This window comes from Aphelocoma coerulescens, chromosome 1A, assembly GCF_041296385.1.
Source record: "Aphelocoma coerulescens isolate FSJ_1873_10779 chromosome 1A, UR_Acoe_1.0, whole genome shotgun sequence".
In the NCBI taxonomy this organism is placed as follows: Eukaryota; Metazoa; Chordata; class Aves; order Passeriformes; family Corvidae; genus Aphelocoma; species Aphelocoma coerulescens.
Genome location: NC_091014.1, coordinates 64,160,150 through 64,183,285, shown reverse-complemented (window position 1 = coordinate 64,183,285; position 23,136 = coordinate 64,160,150). Strand labels below are relative to the sequence as shown.

Sequence of the window (23,136 nt, the reverse complement as noted above, 5' to 3'; positions counted from 1 at the left end):
GAGAACCCAGAACTGTGGTGGAGGGACAAACGTGTAACAAATGGCTACATCCACACCTTCAACTCATTCTAGTTCTGCAGGAAACCAGAGCAGAGAGAGTGAAATTCTCATCAGATTCAGAACAAAGAAAAAAAAATCTTTTCACCCAGAAAATGCACAATCCAACAGCAAAAGACAGGATACCAGAAGTCCAGAACCTGAGTTCTGAGCACCTCATCTGTAATTCAGACATGCGAGACCTCTGACCCCACTGTGATGTTAAAGGCCTTACACCTCTCAAAACAGAAGAGGCTTGCTCAAAAAAAGAAGCTATGTTCTCTCTACACTGGAAAAGAACCCACTACGTGTCATTTGACCTAAGGAGCTAGGAATTCAAAAGACATCATTGATATTTTTAAGCAAGTAAAGCAGGGGAATATTCTTTACTCATTTTATTATGATCACAAATCCATGCAAGAACTGTAAATGGCAATGTCACAGAGGGAGGAAAATCTGGAAGCACAATTCTCCCTCACAACACAAAGTATTATAGAAAGCTCATTTATTCTGAGTACAGCCCCACCAGGTCCCTTGTGGCAGTGAGCCTGAGCCTTGATTTTCCTACAGTAGCTATCCAGGCAGCTCAGTGTCTTCAGTTCTGGGTGTACAAGCCAGCGTCACTAAGGTGAAGTCTAGTTTTAAATGTGTCTAATCAAGACTGCCTTCCTAGAAAGAGCTGGGACTGAACAATTCAAGCATTTAAACAAGCTTTACTTTTCATTCTCCTGTGCCCTACTGCAGGTTTTTATTGCAAGTAACAGATTCCCTTCTCGAGGCAACAGCCTCCTTTACATCAGGATCTTTATCCATGCTTCTGCAGCTCCTTTTCCCAGAAGCCCTTTTCCCAAGCTTCATATTACTGGGACTTAACACAGTGCTATGGAGTCCTTAGTAAAAGGTGCTGCTATCATTTTATTTGATTACATGCAACATATTTTATCCCCATGTAGAAAAAGGAACTCTTCTAATACTGCTGTTAAAATATGAAATGCATCAGCATCTGTTGATATGCTGTGGAGGGTGACTTAAAATCTTCTGTAAATTTATGAAAGCCATGGCCTGACTTGCACATAAAGTCTCTAAAGGTTTACAGTATTATTACTTGATAACATCTGAGCAGTTGGTGACAGGATTTCACCATGATTTTCCATCTCTAACCAGCTAACAGAATAACTCTTACTAACCTTGCAGTATCTTGTCTTTGTTGTATCTTGTTTCTCCACTGAAAGAGATTATAAACAGCAACAAAAAAAATTAACTTGTCATCTTTTTAGTGGATTTTCAAAAATGTTGTTGTATTAAATACCAACAAGAGACAGCAGAGCCTGAATGTAAAGGAAAGAAAACAAAGTACAGCACAGCCTCCTTTCAAAATGATGCATACAAAGACTTTATAAGGATAAAAAAACATTTTCAAGTAGTCGATTCCAACCATGCTGCCAGTATTTAATAAGACAAAGCCATTTGGAATAAAAGAAGTAATTTCTTAAATTTATCATAAATGCAGCATAATTTATCTGTAACATCTCACCTCCGTGCGGGAGAGAACAAAGCTGCAGGAAGACTCTGGAGCCCTCTTATGACAAGCATGTGTTGGCAGCTGGTTCTCTGAACTTTACAGGGAACCTGTTTCAGAGATTATCAAGGGTAGCAGCAGAGCTGCACACCTTGAAGAGATCAAGGAAATCAGGAAATCAGAGCAGAAGAAATCATACACTCATGGAATGATTTGGGTTAGAAAAGACCTTAAAGATCATTCCATTCCAACCCCCTGCCATGGGCAGGGACACCTGCCACTATCCCAAGTTGCTCTGAGCCCCATCCAGCCTGGCCTTGGACACTGCCAGGGATGGGGAAGCCACAGCTTCTCTGGACAACCTGTGCCAGGGCCTCCCCACCCTCACAGGGAACAATTTCTGCCTCATATCCAATCTAAACCCACTCTCTGTCAGTGTGAAGCCATTCCCCCTTGCCCTGTCACTCCAGGCCCTTGCCAAGAGTCTCTCTCCATCTTTCCTGTGGGCTCCCTTCAGGCACTGCAAGGCCACAATGAGGTCACCCCAAAGCCTTCCCTTCTCCAGACTGAACAATCCCAATTCCCTCAGCCTTTCCTCACAGCAGAGCTGCTCCATCCCTCTGCTCCCCTTGGAGTCCCTGCTCTGGACTGGCTCCAGCAGCTCCCTGTCCTTCCTGTGCTGGGCCCAGGGCTGGATGCAGCCCTGCAGGGGGGTCTCAGCAGAGTGGGGCAGAGGGGTAGAATCCCCCCCTCCCCTGCTGCGCACGGGCCTTATACTGAAGGAGAAAAAAAGCTCAGCTTCCCTCCAAACTGAAGAGTTTTCTCCTGTCTGCTGCAGGAAGCTGGAGTTACTTGGTTCAGTCAGCTACAAACCTCTGTCAACCTCAGAAAAAGTCACCTTAGGAATTCCACCCGAGTCACAAGCACCAGTTCTTTAACGTTTCACGGGAAAAATGTTCACACCACCATTCCTACCCGAGCTCCTTGCCCCGCCTGAGAGCTTTTGCTCAGCTTCCCCCTCCCGTTGCCCGTAACCGAGGAGGGGACGCGCCCCCCGGGGCACCGCCACCGCCGGGGATGCGCGGGCGGTACTCACTGCCGCACGACCGTCAGCCCGAACCGAACCATGGCGCACGGGAGTGCAGGGGAGCGCAGGGGAGCGCAGATGTGTGCAGGTATGTCCAGATGTGCGCGCAGGTGAGCGCAGGTGAGCGCAGATGTGCCCAGATGTTGGCAGGTGAGCGCAGGTCCCGCTGCCCGCACTGCGGCGCCGCGCGCCTCGCCGTGACATCATGCCCCCGCCCCGCGTCCCGCTCTGGCGTCACCGGAGGCGGGGGCAAGGACGTCTCCCAGCAGAAAAGGAGGATCAGGGATGGGTTTATGGCTCCCTGCAGCTCCGTGACCGTAGAGGGGATAGCCAGCCTTGCTACCACTCCACGAGCGACAGGACGAGAGGGAACGGCCTCACGGGAGGCTCGGGTTGGACATCAGGAAGAAATTCTTCTCCCAGAGGGTTATCCAGCATTCAGACAGGCTGCAGGGCAGCGGTGGAGTCACCGGCCCTGGTGGCATTTAAGTGCCCCGTGGTGGCGCCTGGGGACAGGGTTCAGTGGTGGGCGTGGTAGTGTGGGGTTTACACCTGGACTTCTCCACCCTATTCTCTCTTTGCAATTGCAGTCAGGAGGCTTTCACCTTAAAACTCTGGGTTGCACAGCATCTCATGACGCTTGTGTTAAGGAAACTTCCTGGTCTGAGCATCTCGGAGCCACTTGGAGTGACACTCGCAATGCCTGAGCTGGGACTGAAGCCCCTTCCCAGCTGCATCCCCCACACTCACAGTCAGACCGGGTTTCCTTACTGGCTCAATTCCAGGTTTCCCTTACCAGAGTCTCAGATGTCCTCAGAAAGCTGAAGTTTTATGGATTACAGACAATGTGATTAGTTGGTCAGCTGAGTGTATTTCCTTCAGGATTTCCCAACCACATGGAATAAAGCCTATCTAAAAATCAGAGAAATTCTTCTGGGTTGCCCAGAAGTCTGACCTCAGTTTCAAACTGGTTTGTGCTTTAACACCAAACACGTTCTAAATGAAGACTGAAACATAATTTTTTTCATTTGATAGCTGTTTAAAGTAGATGCAAAATTAAATATTTCATGCAAGTGTGTCTGTTTCGTTTCCTTTTTATCTTCCTTTCACAGCTTGGTGTTAACCTCAAATTTCTGCAGTGTGTCTCCTCCACAGATCTCGGAACTGACATTTTCAAGGGGTGACACCAGTGACCGTCCCTCCTGTAAATGACCCAGTACCAACTGACTCAGCTCTGACCTATTTCTATTGTATCACCATTTAAAAACAACTGTGTTTTGCTACAGTGATAAAACTCCAGCTGTGTCTCACACGTGGTTTAGAGGATCAAGTCTCAAACATGAGGCAACACGGTTAACATCTCTTCTCTTATAAGTGCATATTTCTATACAGGTCCATTTGCAAAAGTGACAGCCCTTCAGGCAAAGTTTGAGAGAGACTTTGTCTGAAGTCACACAGTTCGGCTTTGTGAGAAAACAGCTTGAAAACCCTGTACCTTCTGACTTAGAGCCTCGTGGCTTGCCTACTAGATCAGCTTTCCCTTTTCCACTGTCATTTGGGATTTGATGTTGCTTCTTGTGCTTACAAATACACCCAGCAGAAACCTTTGCTGAATTTCTTCAGTTCTGTGCCGTTGCACTTCTCTGCTGGTGTAATGCTCCTCTGAGGGATGTGCTGGCCTGAAGAGAGGCATAACCCTGGCCAATCCTGCACAGAGATTGTGCTGCAGACAGGCCCCAAATTTGACCGGCTAGAGAACACAGTTCTTTGAATTTCATTCATGGCAAAGTGACTTCGGGAAAGTTTGTAATTGTTTTTAAGCTGGTTCTCAGTGCGATATACGGGCTGCGAGCAGGAGCAGAGCCAGCCCCTTGGCCGAACACCTTCTCTTCTGCTGGAGCTGTGACTGCGGGCTGTGTGGCGGAGGCGGGCGCTCAGGTGAGCCGTGGGAGCCCCGGGGATGTTCCTTTCCCAGCGCGGGATTCCTTGGATTGTCCCGGGGCCCTCAGGGCCGTGCGCGGTGCGCGGGCGCCCCCTGGCGGCCCTCCTCCCCCCCGCGCTCTGCAGCGCCCTCCGCCGCCCCTTCCCATTCCATAGCCCTCGTCTTTCCCTGGATCACGGATCCCATCCTTCGCCCTGGCGCTGCTGCACCCCGACGAGACTCACACCCGCGGTTTAGGCACTCCTGTTGCAAAGCTCTGTAGCGTTAGGCCAAGCCCTAATACCTAAACCTGGGAGATTAAACATCGCCATCAGCGCACACCAAAAAGATCAGAACTTTGTTGTGTCTAAGAAGCAGATCCAAAGGAACTGGAATAAAAAGCTTCTCAGAGAAGCAAACAAGTTGAATTTACAATCATGGAATCATAGAATATCCTGATTTGGAAGAGACCCACAAGGATCATTCAGTCCAACCCCTGGCCCTGCACAGTCCACCCCTGTGCATCCCTGAGAGCGTTGTCTAAACACTCGTGGAGCTCTGGCAGCCTTGGGGCTGTGACCATTCCCGGGGGAGCCTGTTCAATACCCCACCACCCTCGGGGAAGAACCTTTTCCTGATATCCAACCTAACCCTCCCCTGACACAGCTCCAGCCGTTCCCTCAGGTCCTGTCCCTGGTCACACAGAGCAGAGATCAGGGCCTGCCCCTCCTCTTCCCCTCGTGAGGAAGCTTGCAGACTGTGATGAGGTCTCCCCTCAGAGACAATGTGAGGAAGCTGGAAAAATTGAGAGACATTTTTGTTTGGGTGTGCTGGATAACAATGCTGATTTCATCCCTCATCCTCCAGCCGGGTATGTCCAACTCACGGCTTTGCTCAAGTTCTGAAAACCCTCATCAGAAAGGTCAATCTACTGCTCTTCAGGGATGCTTGTGAGTCCTCTGTCAGATGAACCAGAGCTTTTGCTCTAAGGGTTCCTGAGTAATCTGAGGAGCCAAACGCAGCCTGTCTGCTGACCTTTCCCTCTCTCCTTCACTGCTGTGGCCTAATTCTTCTTGCAGTTTCTGCATGTTGCATTTTGGAAGAGCTCAAATAACAACCCAGTTTATTTTTAGAGAAAACTCAATAGCAAGACCAAGCTAGCACCACATCATTTCCACAGAAGGACAGGCATTTAAGGAGACAGACATTTTCCCTTTTATTGTTTTCTTTGCATCAACTCCTCTCTCTCTCTCTCTAGCAGGTTGCAGCAAAACTCAGTGTTTTTTCTTACCTCACTGTAAATACCTCAGCTTTACTCACCTTAATATGTAACCCTAACAGGTCTCAATTGAATGCAGCTGCTGCTGAGGGATGCCCTTCCCCACAGTGCCCCCGGAGCCCAGCAGAGCACTGACCTGATGTTCTCCCTGACAAGTGTCCTCACTGAGACTGCCACAAGTTTCAGTGTTGTCTCCTGGCTGCATCAGCAGGAACATCAGCTGCCCAGCTGGAATGCAACTCACCTTTGAGAACCCTTTTAAATAGAATCACAATCACAGAAGCACAGAATGGGTCAGGTTAGAAGGAACCACAGTGGGGAATCTGGTCCAGCCTCCCTGCTTCAGTAAGGCACAGGATTGTGTCCAGAGAGCTCTGGAACATCCCCAATGAGGGAGACTCCACACCCTCTCTGGATAATCTATTCAGGGCTTGGTCACTGCACAATTCCAGTTCTTCACAGGCTCCAAGCTGAGCCTATTAAATGCCAGAAATTGCTGGTCATACTGTTCAATGGTGCTCAGAGAAAACCCCGGACTTGTTACATTTTAGAATCTCTACCTTTGGTGCAGATAAGCTGGTAAATATGAGGCTCACAAGACATTTGTGGCAGGGAAATCTTCAGAGACTTTCCCTAAAACCACAGGTCCCAACATTGTGTGATTATGGCTAGAAAGATCTATATCTCCTGACCCCCAGCATCCTGATTTAATCCCTATTTCCTATTCATTTTTAATTAATTCCTATTCATTCCATAATTCATAATTAATTCATATTTCCATCTATTGTTTTTTCTATTTGTTTCTGTTTATTTTTGCTCATATGTTTCTTCATTTTAGCAACATTTGTTTTTCCTTTTGAGTTTTTTTCCTTCTCCCTGTTTATTTTATCTTGGGGTTTGTCTTTTGGGGTTTTATTCCTTTCATTTATCTTTGGGTTTGGCAGTGTAATTCACTTCATGATGCTGTTTCCCCAGAGTGTCTGCCCAAATGCCTCTTCTTCATTCTTCAGTGTCTCTTTGCTCTTCCCAGGGGTGAAAAAGGGCTGGAAATTCAGGAGAAAACTGCTACTGGATGGCAGTGGAGGAGAGGTCAGGCCAAACACATCACACAGGAGGCTTGGTCACTTCACAGCAGGCATGCACAGGCAGATGTGGGAGAGGGAGAGGCTGAGCATCCTGCCCTCCTGGCCACAGGCTGAGGAAGAAGACTCTGGACAATGGACTCATTTCTTCCCACTGGCCTCACCAAAAATCCTACTCTTTTTACTTGCAGTTTGCCCCAAGTTCATAGAAAGAAAAACCACCTGATTTTTGCAGTAGCATTCCAGTGCAACAAACAACTGCGTGGAGATTTAAATAATATTTCAATTCATTGCAAGAATGTGCATGTGCCTTTTAACCAGCTCAATTTAATGCCCACAAAATGTTTTGATCCTGCAATTTACCACTTTTTAGGAGTTTGTTCTTCTTGAATCTCGTGGGATTACATGCCAGAATTTGCCTGTCCAGTGGAAGGCAGCTACATTTTAGAGGCAGGTTTGTTCTTTGACTGCAGCCTTCATTTTATGTGCCTGCTAACACCATCTATCCAGATCAGAGGCTTTAGAATCACATCCCACCAAGGAAATACCACCATGGAGTGAGTGATACAACCAAATTCACTAAAGGAATAAAATCAAGGCAAGCAAATTTAGGTCAAGGTGAGTTTATTGTCCATACAGCATACCTAATCCCGCCAAAACACTTTTCTTAGAACCATCTTTAAACTAGTCAAAACAATAGGTTATTAATAAAAATGACAAAACTGAACAAAGACCTTTTAAAAGGCAATCAAGACTATACCGTATCAGAGTCTTATCCATCAAAAACAACCTCATGTACTTTCTAAATACTTTTGTTTACACTGATGTCTACTACCACACTTTCTAGCATCCCCTGACCACATAAACATCCACACCTCTTAAAGAGCACATTTGTGAGAGAATAACGTTGACTTGATATGGCATCACACTCAGTAAAGCAAAAAAAAAACCAACAAAAAAAAAAAAACCAAAACAAAAACCCAAAAAAGTTTGAGAACAGAAACTGTGCAACCGAGAGTGATTTCTGAGGTACATGAGAACATGGTAATAAACATAGTGGAAAAAATCCAGTGGCCAGGTGGTTTGCTGAGTAATTAAGAGCTGTCCAATTACTCAAGCATAAATCATAGACACTGACATGGGATTAATCGCTATTTTTCTCTTTCACAAGCATGTTGGAAATACAAATAAATACATTATGAGGTGCTCCTACACTACAGTAACAGGAAGGAGGGAAGATCATCGAAGTACCATCAATAGGAAGCTGACAGAGAAGCGCTTTTAGCAATTGTACCAATCCTTTGGCACTTGGGAGAATCAGCAATACATTTTTTATTCTTTTTTAATCAATCAGTTGGGAGGTTTACGATTTCTGCAATTTGGGGGGGAAAATCTCACACCTCATTTGCAGTAACAACACACTTCCTTTAACATCTGTTAAAGGAAAGTACTAGGCAGTAATTTTATTCTGAAAGCTACTGTGAAAGCGCTCAAGTTGTAGGATTTGCAGCCTTCAAACACAGTAAGCTGTAACCAAAGGGTTGGCACTTGTTGAGCAAGTCACTGTGGCCGAGGGCACTCCTCACCCTGGCAGGGACATGCACAAACCCACCAGGACCCCGCGGGGGACTGGGAATGCTGAATGGCACTGCCCCTTCCAGCACAGGCCGCCCTCACCCTGCTGTGGAGGAGCTGACCATGGAGGTGGCCCTCAGCCCCTGCCCCGTCAGTTCTACAGAGGGGTGACACTGGGGGATCAGCCCCGTGTTCCACAGCAGGGATCATCCCGGTGTTCCATGGCACGGATCACCCCTGGGATCCTCGGCCGGGATCAACCCTGTGATCCCGTGGCCGCTGTGGGACCGGGGCATGCAGGACATGGGACAAAGAGCAGGGGCAGGCACCCTAAACACAGGTCCTGCCTACATCTGGCCTACAGCACGGAGCAAACCACGCCAACATGATGGACACAGTGCCAGCACTCAAGAGAGGTCACCCTGCCATCGGGACCCTCTGGCACAGCTCCCTGTGAAGCCACAGGGCAGGGCTGCCAAAGAATGACCTGACCTGATCTGATCTGATCTGCGTGTGGCTCTGCAGTCTTGCTTTAACAACATCAGCTACTTTTTTCCTCCAGGACAGAGAGACCGCCGTGGAACTCCGGGTGCTCCCAACGCAGAACGCCGAGGCGGGAGGCGAGGCCAAGGCTGTGCCCAGCAGCAGCTTTGGGGAAGACAGACCTGCTCACAAGTGGAGAGTCAATGCATTTTTTCCACTATGAAAAGGATACCAGAGACCAAAAAGGAGCCAGTGCCCCGCCTCGGCTGCTTGCAACCTCTCCCCGGCAGGCCCCGGGGCAACCAAACTGTCACTGTGTGAGGTATTGTGAAAATGGGAACCATTTCTTGTCCAGCAAACCTGAGGTAAGTATACCATCTTTGCAGGATGTGATCAGGAAGGAAGGAGAAAAAAAAAAAAAAGGAAGAAGAAAGAGAAGAAAGAAGGAAAAAATAAAATAAAATAAAAAAAATAATCATGAACACGCTATTAGGAAAAAAAAAACCTGTACAGGGCATTTCCAGTAAATCAAAGAACTCATCATATCTCCACTTAACCATCTACTTCAGGATTTGAAATTTAAGCAGTAAAATAATATATTATAAAAATGTTTATAAAATAGCAGCACACTCAGTGAAACAATACAGCTAAGTACTGTTAATGTGAATAAGAATGAAACAAATCATAGCTTCTTAGCAGCGCAAAAAAAAAAAAAAAACCAAAACCAAAAAACCCCCCAAAACCAAAAAAACAACAAAACCTTAGACTCTTACTCCATTTTCTACCCTCATCTAGCCAAACAGGCTGAGTCCATACATATAATATTCTTCGAAGTAGCATGTTCTTTCTGGATTTTTGTCTTAAAAATGCAAATATTAACATTTCAACCAACAGCTTCATATTGGATATCTGCAAACTGTTAATACAATTGTGCAAAAAAAAAAAAAAACAAACCAAAAAACCAAAAGTTGCTCCAACTCCTTTGCCATCTAAATGCCTCTTCGTTACAGGTGGAGCAGGAAAATAAATTCAAGTACACTGAATACACCTTTGTAATAAAACTCCAAGTCACGCACCTCGATGTTTACCACCATGGCTGTTGCACCAATAATTTTCTTTCCTTGTCCATAGATAAGCACACAGGTGGTATTAAGATCCTTCTGTGACACTGAACAATACAGATGGTCAGGCTTTTATCCGGAATGTCATGACAGGAATGTCATCTGAAGCGGGTGTTGGTATTTCCAGCAACACCGCAGCTAACCGAGTACACCAGATACTGGAAAATATTGACTATAAAAAGCTATACAAAGCCTTGCTTTTGTAACTTCTTTCTTTTTTTTTCCTTTTCTCTTTTTCTTTTTTTGTTTTTTGTTTTTTTTTGTTTTTTTTTGTTTTTCTTTCCTCGGCAAAATTGTCATAAACCATCTCATTTAATCCCTTAGGAACAATTTTCAAAGTGCTTTTCGAATGAAATGGTTTACAAAAACGGTCACTGTGGATCAATAAGGTTAATGAAATGCTGAAAAAGTGTGTGGGGGGAGTGGGGGAAGAAAGACGAGGGAGCAAACCAAACCTCATCTTCTTTAACACAGTGAGGGGCTGTTACAAGGGAAGATGGACAGAGCATCAATTAAATGTCTTTGTGGCCAAGCTAAGAAGCTGCCAGACATTAACATGGACGTGAAGCATTAGCACTGTAAAGGAATATAATGCTTTTCCTAGATGATCCACCACATCTTGCAATCCAAAGGTTGGAGGTGGTCTGCCCAGCCAACAGGTCAGGATTAATGCGTGCATTCCCCCCACTGACCGTGAACACTTGGGAACTTTGGCTTGGCCCATGGCTGGGTAAACGGAATTGCCCTCATGCCAAAGATGCTGCTGTGTTTAGAATGAACCATTTCAGAAGGAAAAGTAGAAAAAAGTCAAGAGGGGGAGAGGGGAAGTTGAAAAAAAAAAAGAAAAATAAATCAACTAAAAAAAGCCCAAAAGACACCTGCTCTTCTGGCTGGTAAAATAAAGCATCTTCTTTCTTAGGTAGCAGCTACCACAGACAGCAAGAGTAAACAAAACTAACATACAGAGATCCAACAAACACTTCTGACTAATAACAGAGGTGACAGATCAGCAAATCTCTTCTGCATTCAAAATGGTTCAATTGCTTCAGGGATCTTTTCCCACTTTGCCCTAAACCCCTTATTCTATTGCTTTGCAATCTAGTCAAGCCATAAAATCGCACACACGATTCCTTTCTTAAATCTAAAAAAGGGGTGTATGCACTAGTTCATAATACACAGACAAGTATACTCTACTTTGTTCCCACAAATGCAGGCTTACATTGACCTAGCTACTTTGTATGCTTTTATAAGCATTTAATATCACTGATACATAATCAAATAGCAATTACCAAATATATCGTGGGATTCCCTTCTGTAAAACATCACAGGCACCAAATGCTTTTTTTTTCCATTATTCAGTTTTTGTACTTTTTTTTTTTTTTTTTTTTTTTTTTACCTAAAAGAGCTTTAAATATGTTCTATGTGGGAGCAGATTAAAAAAAAAATTCACTCTAAAAATAATAACAAAAATTAAGGGTCTGGGGGAGCAAGCGTGACTTTGTGTGCCGATGTCCTCACAGGTTGATGTCTCTCACATCTGTGGGAGTGCTGGCCTGGTCCAGTTCATCCACTGTCTTCGAGGGATTGCTCTGCTGCTGCTGCTGCCGGACTTGCTGCAGGCTGTTCACGAGCACCGCCTCGATCTGTTCCTGACAAGCTTTAAGGCAGTCCTAGAGAAAAGAAAGCAAATTTATCTATTAGTAAAGATAAAGGTGGTTATTTTTCCTTTACTGAGCTAGCAGAAGTTGGAAGAACACCAGTCAGGTATTTCTGAGAAGTACCTGCTCTGACACAACTCAACCTTGAATTCTGAGAGGTAATCACTGTGTACAAACTCCCTGGGTTAAACACTGTTAATGCTGTATTTATTAGGCTCTACATCTTAGTATTTTTTACTGGTCTTTGCTCAACAGGTTGCCCAGAGAAGCTGTGGCTGCCCCATCCCTGGCAGTGTTCAAGGCCAGGCTGGGTGGGGCTCTGAGGAAGCTGGGATAGTGGAAGGTGTCCCTGCCCGTGGAAGGTGTCCCTGCCCATGGCAGGGGGTTGGAACTGGATGGGTTTTAGGGTGCCTTCCAACCCAAGCCACTCGATGACTCTATGATTATGTGATTTATGTGGTCTTCTTGAGCAGGAACCTAATTATTACAGAGAAATAATTTTTCATTCTCCCATGCAGGGTTAAACCACCTAAGTGGGTCTTCTCTACAAAAGAAGTTGCAACTTTATCCTGAAACAACCTCCACATGCTATACCAAGATCACACAGACAGATGGACTTCATACAAAGCAAACTGATGGGAAATTGGAGAACTTTTGAGGTCCCTGAACAAGCATGGTGCTCTGGGGCTGAGTTTTATCTGTCACACATTTGAGTCCCCAAGGCAAAGGCAAAATGGTCAGTTTATCTATGAAAATTCACACAAGAGAAAATTCACACAAGCCCCAAACATGCAGCTGCATTATTGAATGATAGAATCATTCAAGTTGGAAAAGACCTCTGAGATCATCAAGTCCAACCGTTTTAGCAAACACCACCTTGACAACCACAGCACTGAGTGCCATATCCAATAATTTCCTGAACATACAACCAGTTCCAAAAGACCACTACATTACAAACTACAGAACATTCAGAGAAACAGCAGGGTACAGTACAGCCACATAAATATGGGAGCCTGTTCATCAGGAGTCCCACAATAAACATGAAGTATAAATACAGAAATAAATGTGAAGGGTTCACCACATTTAAACCAGATGCAGCAATGAAGAAGATGACTATTAAAATACTTAAAGGATGTTCCACACTCTTGATAATACACTGGAAGACCAAATAATGTGGTAATTTAACAAAAAAAAAAAGTGTGAGAAAACCTTGACAAATCCTGAGTTACAGGAGAAACTGAAAAATAAAACCCAAGCCGTGACTGTATGAACACAATGCCAACCATGTTCAGTGTGCTGGCACTGTGAGTATCAATCTGACACTATGCAGGGGGACATGTGGTGCTACAAGAAATGGCATTTTCTAAAGGCAGCCCTGAGGAGCCCTACTGGAAAAGGCACTAATACCACAAGCTTCCTGCAGCCTCAGTCTGCCTAAGAGCTGGGTCTCTCCAGGAGTCTTCAGGGAACAGAGCAATGCAGGGTCTGGGAGGAGGATTTTCACAGCACAGTGCTTTAACCAGAGCCCCCACAGCATCTGGTAGGGGTAGTGAAACTCAGCATCACCATTCCCACTGTCAGGCAGGGGAGCTGAAGAACAGAACAGGGCACTGACCTCCACAGGGTTCCACAGGCACTTGTGAACCCACTCGGGGATGTGACTGCAACACCGAGGAGTTGGACCCTGACCAACACACCCCTTTTTCTGCACAGCACCAGGTTATTTGGGACAGTTTGAAATATTCATGTGTGGAGGATTGATTTGTCATCCCAGCCTGACTGGGAAAAACACATCAGGTAAAGAGGATCTGTTCCGCTGGCGACGCTGACGTTCGTGATGGGCGCAATTAGCTCTGGTGGGTAATGAACACCCATTTTTCTTGGCCACCAGCCAGCAGCTGCTGGCTGCAAAATCTTGTCCTCAGATACAGAAAATCCCCCATTATCAGCTAGGGAGGGCTTTAGATCCATTGTAAGCATTCACCTGTGTGTAAGAGGGCAATGACAACAAATCATGCGTGGGTCAAGGCATTTTCAAGTGTGGGGGGCAGCAGTTTGGAGACTCTCATAACAGACGACACTCGTAATGTGCTTTTTTTGGGTGTAAGAACCTCTTCTTTCAAAGCACAGTTTCAAAGTACTGTGTCCTTCTGAAAACAAGCCAGATTTCTTTTAAGCAGCTTCAGTCTGAAAAGCTTAATGAGGCAATTTCCTTGCAGGCAGGCTTGGGGAAGGAAGGGTGGTGACATGCGGAACATGAGGCTTGAGCATTTGGAGTCAGCTTTGTCTGTTCCTAACCACCCTCATGTATGGTCATTTACACCATCACTATACAAACTTCTGATAGGCAGTGTGATGATTCAATTCAGGTATGAAGAGGCTGAAATCTCCAGATAACCCTATAGAGAAATGGGTCATTTCTGGTGTCTTCATTTTGTACATAAAATCTATTAAGTGGCCTTGACTGGAACTCTCACATGGATTTTACTTCATATGGGAATCCACAGGCCACTGTGTATTATTTCTCTGGTCTACACTTAGGTTTTGAACCTAAAACCATTGAATTCTTTAAAACAAAGAAACCTACAGTAAAATGACCAGCACACTGCATTCAGCATGAAATAGTTTTCCAAAAAACTGTTGCTATTTGTATACTAAAGCTCCTTGGATGTTAAATCTCACAGGTGAAAGGAAAAAAAAATCCTAATTTAGAGTATCTGGTCAGCCCAGCTGTCCCAGTGTGATAAGGCAAGAGGCTTTATTGTATAGATGAGGGCACCACTGGAACTTTCTGTCAATCCAAAGTTAAGGGACATGATACCAAAACTACCAAAAACCCATCAGGACAAACAGCCTGGCCTTCTCACGACACAGTATTTTTAATGCCTCCAAGTTTCATGGGGATTTGCTGCACATGTACATATTTTACTGGTGGACTTTCATTTGGCAAGCTCTAGATAGCACTGACCACAGAGCATTAAGTTTTATGAACATATCAAAGAAAAAACCCATGAACTGCATTATTTTCAACAAATCTTCCTTGAAAGAACACTATAATGCACTGCAGTAATGACCCCAGATTTTGCAATACAAGGACACGGCCATTCCTTCAGAATACTGCAGGGTTTGCCTTTGTTGTTTTTATAAAAAACTTTTTTAAGTGTGTGTCACATGGATCAACTTCCCCATTCTTCTATATGGTCTAGTAGTTTTAATGATTAAAATAGTTCTGGTACTTTCCATTCCATAGTTTTATTTTTACTTCAGCCTGTACAGAACTAAAAAGGCAATTAACTTTCAGGTTTCTTTTTTTTTTTCATTTTGAAACTCTTTCATCCCTAGGTGATTTTACTAGCACACTTGAAATGCATTTGAAGGAAAAGAAAAGCTTTCCTGTGTCTGATGAGGGGCAGCCACCTGGCTATGATGGAAATGCTGGCAGTGAAAATAGCTGGAAGGAGGAATCAGCAGCTCTTTGGTATGAGCTACTTATTCAAGTCAATAATCATTGAAGATTTCAATTTCCATTCATGATAATCTTGAACGAAAGCACAAGCCCTAGGGAAGATCCTGCAGAATATTACACATAATTCACTTTCTTGAACTTTTCAACACTTCTATGGTATATGTACATCCTATACTGGCCCCCATCTTTCAGTTTTAAACTGGCATTTATGGTTCATTGGCAAGCTTTGAGGGAAGGCCTCCAACTGGACTCAACTCAACTCAACTCAACTCAACTCAACTCAACTCAACTCAACTCAACTCAACAGGCTTCTTGCTTTGCACTGCCCAAAATCCCAAAGCTGGAAATGCTAAAAAAGCCTTCTGGCATTTTTGTGTTAAAGGATGGTTACTTTTCCACACATACGTTAATTACTTCACAAGTAAGTGTTAAGGTCCCCAATCTCTTCCTCTTTCTTAATTGCAAAAGGGAAATCAGGCAAGGACATTTTTTAGGTGCAGGATCTGGTTTGATAAATGGAAAGGATGCTGGAGATACCCAAAATGGCAATACTGTTCACTGATCATGTATGCATTGCTTGAATAATCTAAGAAAGCAGCAATCAGACATGCATTAAAGAGTTGGGATTTACATAAATTCCAGTGTGGAACATGTCATCTGTACTCCTACACACAAAAGCCGGCTGGATTCCTCCACTGGTTCACATTTAAGCCCCAATTCAGACCTCTCCAAAGCACATGCTTCATTGTTGACATAAACAGGGATTCCTTCCCAAAGCGGGGCCTTTGTGTGCTGAGCGCTGGCCTTTACCTCACTGACCTTCTCCAAAGCAAGGGCCTGGAAAGCTGCTGTGGGAATATCTTATCCATTTACTGTATTTACAGTGATCTCGCATCTAATGGATGCAGTTTAAAAACAGAAATATTTTCCCTCCTGAATGTGTGTTTTTGCTACTGTAACAAAGAGCATCAATCACAGATAAGCATCTACGTATCTTTTTCCATCTGGAAGTACAGAAAATAGCAATTTGCTGCTCCAACAGGCACTTCATGTGAACTAACAAGGACATCTTATTCAAGAAAACAAAAAAGAAATGCAAAAAACTCATTTATGCCAGAGCTTCTCTACTTACTGTTGCCACATTATTGCAATAATGCAATAAATAAGGTGACTAACGTTAAGAATCTGAAATAGGGGGCATTTTTCTCTGCAATTCTTTTGTCTTTTCAGCAGTTTCAACAGTGTCCTTTCTAGACTCAGTTCCACTGTTTGCTTCACCATTCAGTTTGTTGGTTTCCTGTTGCTGCTGTGGGTATTTCTCATTGCGAACAGGAGAGGACAATGTTTGCAGAACTGGGAAAAGCGAGAGTAAAGCCAACACACCAGTAGGGTGATCCAGGGGCAGATGCCATGATACACCCTGCTCAACGTGACTTAGGATTTCTGGTAGTCTCTACCAGGTAATACTCTGAAGATGTGAAAAGGTGAAAAAGTGAAAAGGTGTGGGATTTATGCTGCTGTAACAAACACCCTGAGTGTTTAGCGAAAAAGGGGATTTTCAAAAAGCTGGGAGGATCATCTGCCTGCATGACACAGAGCTGCAGGAGCTGAGCAGGGATTCCCTACTGGAGAGGCCGATCCATGGGAGCTGCTGAGCCCTTCCTCGGGCGCCTGGCTCCCTTGGCACACCGGCCGCGGCCGCGCCTGTCAATGGACCCGACGGAACTCCGCCATGAGCCCGCGGTGTCACTGCATCACCCCATTGTTGCTACACACGCACAGCACTCACTGGGGAACAAAAAGCTGAATGAAACAGAGCAGCTGCCAACTCAAGCAAAGACAACTTAGGAAACTATCTCATTCTTCCTTTCTCTGGGAGGCTATTTTGCCTGTTGTTTCCTTGCATACAAAATGCGGTCTGCAACAAATAAGGCAGGATAAGATACAGCGAGTCCTGTTTCTTGCTTCCAAAACCACAGGCCCTAGACACTACAAAGGAGGGGATAAATGGTGTATGTGCTGTAGGAACAATGTTCAAATGCAATCCATTCAAGATAGATTTCCATGATTTTTTTACTGCAGCTCTGAATTCTTGAGCATGGTGGTTCTTCACTTCCGTTTCTGTGCAGAAATCTGAAGATCTTTATGAAGGGACGTCTCTGATCTTGGGAATAAAAAAAAATCCCGACACTGACGTATGTGGCACATGGAAGTGGAGATATTTTAAATGCCATTTATTATGGATCCAGTCTCTAAAACAGCCCCACTCCACATTTTTAAGGGCTCACAGCCAGCTGTTTCAACAAGCCTTTAAAAACTGCTTGGTTCCTTGCTTTTTTTCTACTTCAGGCCCTTAAATATGGTTTAGATTTTCCAAACCACTCAATACACACCGGTTACCATCTGGGAACAGACTTTTAGAGATGACTTCTGCCCACATACAGGCATTGCCTCTGCCTGAAAACCTCTCCCCAGCTGCTGATGCTGGAGAGACCAACTCCGTGTGTCATCCAGATGCAACCTGGATGGCTGCTCTTCCAGGAGGTGAGGGAATAGATTTACCCAAGAAAGGTCTCAAGCAAAGAAGAATATTGATTGTAAGGTCTTAAAACGTGCCCTACCCATTTAGCTATCCTTCCTCACATCCCGTAATTGTGCACAGCAGGGATGCTTGTATCCTCCTCCAAAGCATCTGGCTCCACCAGGGACAGGATACTGCTCGCACTGGAGTGCTGGTCTGGGATGCTATGGGAATTCCTGACTTCCTGAGTTGTTTGTTTTTCCTTTGCAATGACCCACCAAGAGATGCACAGGGAGCTCTGAGGCTTCCTGCCAGTAGGTTTGTTAACTCTTCATTCACCAGCCTCTCCTCTTCAAGCAACCACAAAGGAAATGTTCCCAGCCCCTGGCAGGAGAGCAGACTGGAACATGCAATCCCCATCCTGCAGAGCTGTGCGAAGTTAGAATCAGAGGCACAGAATAGTTTGGGTTGAAGCAGACCTTAAAGGTAATCTTGTTCCAAACCCCTGCCATGGGCAGGGACACCTTCTACTATCCCAGGTTGCTCAGAGTCTCATCCAACCGGGCCTTGAACACTTCCAAGGATGGGGCAGCCACCGTTTCTCTGGGAAACCTGTGCCAGGGCCTCACCACCCTCTCCTAATTCTAATTCCTAATTTCTTTCTAATATCCTAGCTAAACATACTCCCTTTCAGTTTGAAGCCATTCCCCCTTGTCCTGTAACTACAGTTCCTGGTGAGAAGCCCCTCTCCAGCTTCCCTGTAGCCCATTCAGATGCTGGAAGGTACTCTGAGGTCTCCACACAACCTTCTCTTCTCCAAGCTGAACAGCCCCAACTCTCCTGGCCTGTCTGCACAGGCGAGCTGCTCCAGTTCCCTTTATCAATTCCATGGCCTGCTCTGAACTTGCTCCAACAGTTCCTTATGGTGGGGGCACCAGGACTGTACACAGTATTCCAGGTGGAGTCTCACAAGAACAGAGTAGAGGGGGAGAATCCCCTCCCTCAGTTGTGTGGGATTAGCTCTTAGTGGCTCTTAGGGACAGTAACAATCAGAGAAGGCAGTTCAGATGCACCATGCAGAGCTACTTTCACTACCCTTCAGGCTGCTGAGCTTCTCCACGAGCAGCTCCCTGCTGTTTATTTTGGTAGGTGGAAAGGAGTAATGAAACCAGGGTTTGCCTGGCCCTGTTGTCACTTTTTCTCCAGCATGTGATTCAACCCTCACCAAGCAGCCCAGGGCAGCTATTTATGAGAGAGAAATTACTGTTATCCCTAAAATGATACTGGCAGGATGCCTTGGACAACCCCATATCAAGTCTGGGGCACTGCTCTGGATTCATACAAGGATATCCAACACCAATGTGTTTTTCAAAGAAACACTCGTGTGTTGGTTGTCTGCTTACCCAACAGCTGGGGTCTAAATAACATGTTGTTTATTAATAACATATTTTTGGTCTAATTCTTAATGAAACATCCATTAAAAACATCCATATTAGTTGTAAATGCCAAACTCCAGTCTCAGTTACACTAATGTAAATCTAAAATAACACCATTGATTTCAGCCTCCTGGTTTATGCTGCTATTTCCCAGCAAACAGACTGCAACCTTAAATTATCATTATAAAACAGTGGAAGTTCAGAAAAGCTCACTGCACTTAAGTTGCATCAGGGTTTCATTACTATTATTTCTTTTCATCTGCTTGCAGCCTTGAAGCTGAGATTTTACGTGCTTCACCTCAGACAGTGATACTTTTTGAAAAGTCAGTGGGAAAGTCCTATCATCTGTTTCCATGCTAAGCAATCACACACCCCAAAACAAAAATTAAGCAGAAGCCCTGGCACCCTCTGGCCGGGAAGGACTCTTCCCCAGCTGCCTGATGGTTCCTGTGGGCTACCACGAGGCACAGGGGGGCCAGAAGGTTTTCTTCTGCAGAACTGTTAATTTCTGTGACTTCCCCACTTTTCTCCCATGTGATGATCTTAAAGCCCAGGAACTCTCATTTTTCCTTCTTCCCTAAGCCCCCCTTGGAAAACAAATTCATTCACACAGTGACAATGAATTAATTGTGCCACTGCAGGAACAGCTCTCAGGCATCAGAAATTCGGAAGTGAGAGAACTGAAGCTCTTCATTCAACTTTAATTAAGTCCCAGTGTAAAATATATTACAATAGTCTTTACTCTTTATTAACACAGCCTTGGGCCAAGTCTTACACAATCCAGACAGTACATTTTTTCCAACAATACATTTTACACATGAAGCTGGTATTACTACCTATTGCTAAGCCTGCCCTATGCTTCTCTAAGACCCTATTTTCCATTGCTTCTCTCTCTCTCAAGCTTTATCATGTGGGATTAAAGTTTCCAGTCCTGGGCCCTTTTGTATTTTTCCAATGCAAAACTCACAGAGTAAATACCTAGCAAAATATTTATCTCAAATTGAAATAGCAGGCTAATGAAAAGTACACTATTTTGCCCAAGTTCAAAAATTTTAGCTACCTTTGGTTAGGCTGAGGCTTCAAAGCTTGCAGGGAGTTAAGGCTACCTCTGCCCCAACAATGGAAACACCTTGAAAAAAATAACAGCACCTCTAACTTCTGCAAAGGCTTATTTTTTTTAGCCATTAAATTATCCAGAAACTCCTTTTGTCGTGAGTTTGTTCTGATTTGGGGGATGAGTGAGACTCTCCTCTATAGGCTGTGCTGCTGTGGGCTGAGACCAGGAGCAAAGAGAAGGAGGCTGGTCTCTACTCAGTGCTCACAGACTCTCGGAGAGGAGATGGGAACAGTAAAATGTTAGGAGTTCTTTGTTATTTGGGAAGAGTATTAATTTTTTCTTCTGAAGGAATGTAGGCTCAGTCAGATCTGGGAAGATTTTCACCAGGATGGCAAAAAACACACATTTGTAAAAAAACCCCTGCTAAATTTAAAAGGAAAGGTGTGAAGGAATTTTTAGTGCAAAACCAATCCCATCTTCTAACCACTTAAGAACTACCAAGATTTTTTTTAGGTATTTTCTTTCAGACATAAACAATTTGGATAGAAAAGATCAGCAGAGTAGACAAAGTTTTTCCAATTTGCAAGATGCAGCAAAAAGGCCTTGTAGGCCTTACACCCAATTCTCTCAGGCACAGAAAGTGTCCCCTCTCTCAGAGGGACCAAGGTGATCAGAGGGATGGAGCAGCTCTGCTGTGAGGAAAGGCTGAGGGAATTGGGATTGTTCAGCCTGGAGAAGGGAAGGCTTTGGGGTGACCTCATTGTGGCCTTGCAGTGCCTGAAGGGAGCCCACAGGAAAGATGGAGAGAGACTCTTGACAAGGGCCTGGAGTGACAGGACAAGGGGGAATGGCTTCACACTGACAGAGAGCAGGTTTAGATGGGATATGAGGAAGAAATTGTTCCCTGTGAGGGTGCTGAGGCCCTGGCACAGGTTGCCCAGAGAAGCTGTGGCTGCCCCATCCCTGGTAGTGTTCAAGGCCAGGCTGGACAGGGCTCAGAGCAACTTGGGATAGTGGAAAGTGTCCCTGCCCATGACAGGGAGGTTGGAATGAGATGATCTTTAAGGTCCCTTCCAACCCAGGCCATTCTGTGATTCTATGGTTTAGACTTTAAGCACTCTGAATAGGAAGTATTCCTTTTTCTGTCCAAATGCAATTTGAATCAAAATAAATGGGAAACCCTAGAACTGCATTTGAAAATTAGGATCAATTTGATTGTAAGAAAAAAAATAAATACCAAAATTCTACCCTTTTTAGTAAATTGGACTAATTACTTCTTTTTAACTAAATCACAAAACCAAATCTTTATTTAACAATGCTATCACAGATGTAATAATTCCACCTATCTACTATGTGAATTAAAAGCTTAAGGACAGCCCGAGTTGTGCCTGTCTCACGTCCTGCTTCAAAATTAGCTCATTATTCACTTCCTCCAAGACAAGAATTTTTAGGTGATACCTGAAGGAGGGTCAGAAGAGCAGTTTCAAGGTTGCAAGCACAGGACCAACAGCAGCACAACACCTCCTGGTTTGCTTTATCACCCAGGGAATGCTGCCTGCTCACCCCATCACCCAGGGCTTCTGAGGGGGCTCAGCCTGCTGGACCACCAGCCTGGGCAGGCAGAGCAGGCTCTTCCCACCAAGCCTGAATAAAAACTGAAGTCCAGGAGATCAAGGAGCTTTGGAGACTCAAACCAAAGTGCTGAGTCCACACCTGCAACTCACTCCCTGCAGAAGCACCCCCCTCCTTCGCTCCACTCAGCCTTCAGGATCAGGCCCAGTTCTCCACTACTCCCTGGGAAGTGAAAGGAGAAGAGGAATGTGGGACACTCACCACATCTGTGTTTGTGATCTTGGCCAGGAGGTCTGTGAGGCTGTCCCCATCATCAAGCTGAAGGCCACAGATGGCTGCTCCCACACTTCCAGTTGCTATCATTGATGGTGGGTACATGGCAAAGTTAAAATCTGCAAGAACAGATCTGGGAATTAGTCCAAGCCCAGACCAGAAAAGCTGCAAAACATCAGAGGCAAGCAACATAAAAAAAACCACACCCAAGAATAAAACCCGGGGAAGTAGAAGAAAGGGAAAAGTGCCACTCTTTTTGGTCCCATGGAGCTCATTAGTCACACTGCTCATCACAAGCAGTCAAAGGAGGGGGAACAGACCTGCAAATTAAAATGGAAATGCGGTTCAGTCTTTTATTTTCACTGATGCATAAAGTAAACCTGGACAATTTTTAATAGTCTTTCCTTAGTTTTAAAGAAAAGGAAAGAGAAGAAGGAGGCTTTCTGTAATTCAGAAATTTGGGTCTTGGTCACATTAGACCTCTCTGTATAACTAGAAAATAACTGGAATAAGGTATCACAAAGGACCAAAAGGAGATTTTTAGTCATGTCAATTTTTAAAGAGTTAATTAACTCGAGCATTTAAAGACCTGTCCAGGAAAGAGATTTTAATTAACGGTTCATCTTTGCTACCTTAGCAATTAGGAAGTGAGAACACTTACAGCCCATAGCTATGAAATCAAAGAACTAAGATCACATTTGTCATTACTACTACTTCTTAATAAACAAGTTGAAAATATACTTCAGAACTTCCTCTCACACATCTGTCAAATCAGAAGAGAAATTAAAATAAAATCCTGTCATCTTTATAACGCAATTTTATGGTTTATGATACTGCCACAGACACTGGTTTAGCAGCACTGGCTTCTCTTGCTAAATACCGGATCTGCCACATCTTGATATATTCCTAAAATGAAATTTGATTTGCAAGTTTTTTGGTTCAAGAGTAACTCATTAACAAACCTTTCTCTACCAATTTTCAGTATTAACAAACCTTTCTCTACCAGTTTTCAGTTGGGGGGACTGGAGTAGAAGGAAGAGTAAACCGAAG

The 23,136-nt window shown here is 44.5% G+C and overlaps 2 protein-coding genes across 8 annotated transcripts in view; both read right to left on the bottom strand.

Moving 5' to 3' along the window:
- Positions 1–2,824, bottom strand: part of TIGAR (TP53 induced glycolysis regulatory phosphatase) — a 51,658-nt gene extending 48,834 nt beyond the window's left edge. For all 4 annotated transcript variants that reach the window (XR_011147995.1, XM_069003232.1, XM_069003231.1 and 1 more), the window contains exons 1-2: positions 2,652–2,824; positions 1,224–1,261 (exon numbers count right to left, since the gene is read on the bottom strand). Coding sequence is in view for 3 of the 4 variants with exons in the window: in XM_069003232.1 (XP_068859333.1) it covers positions 1,224–1,261; positions 2,652–2,683 (70 nt within the window). In the remaining variant the exon portion in view is untranslated. The remainder of the gene's footprint in view (positions 1–1,223; positions 1,262–2,651) is intronic.
- A 4,707-nt stretch (positions 2,825–7,531) lies between these two features.
- CCND2 (cyclin D2) overlaps positions 7,532–23,136 on the bottom strand; it is a 31,405-nt gene continuing 15,800 nt past the window's right edge. For 2 of the 4 annotated variants that reach the window (XM_069003222.1, XM_069003221.1), the window contains exons 5-6: positions 22,075–22,205; positions 15,858–18,177 (exon numbers count right to left, since the gene is read on the bottom strand). In XM_069003222.1, coding sequence (XP_068859323.1) covers positions 17,857–18,177; positions 22,075–22,205 — 452 coding nt within the window. In that variant the 3' untranslated portion in view covers positions 15,858–17,856. Of the gene's footprint in view, positions 11,774–15,857; positions 18,178–22,074; positions 22,206–23,136 lie in introns of those variants that run through there. The other 2 variants (XM_069003223.1, XM_069003220.1) reach the window with 2 other exon arrangements.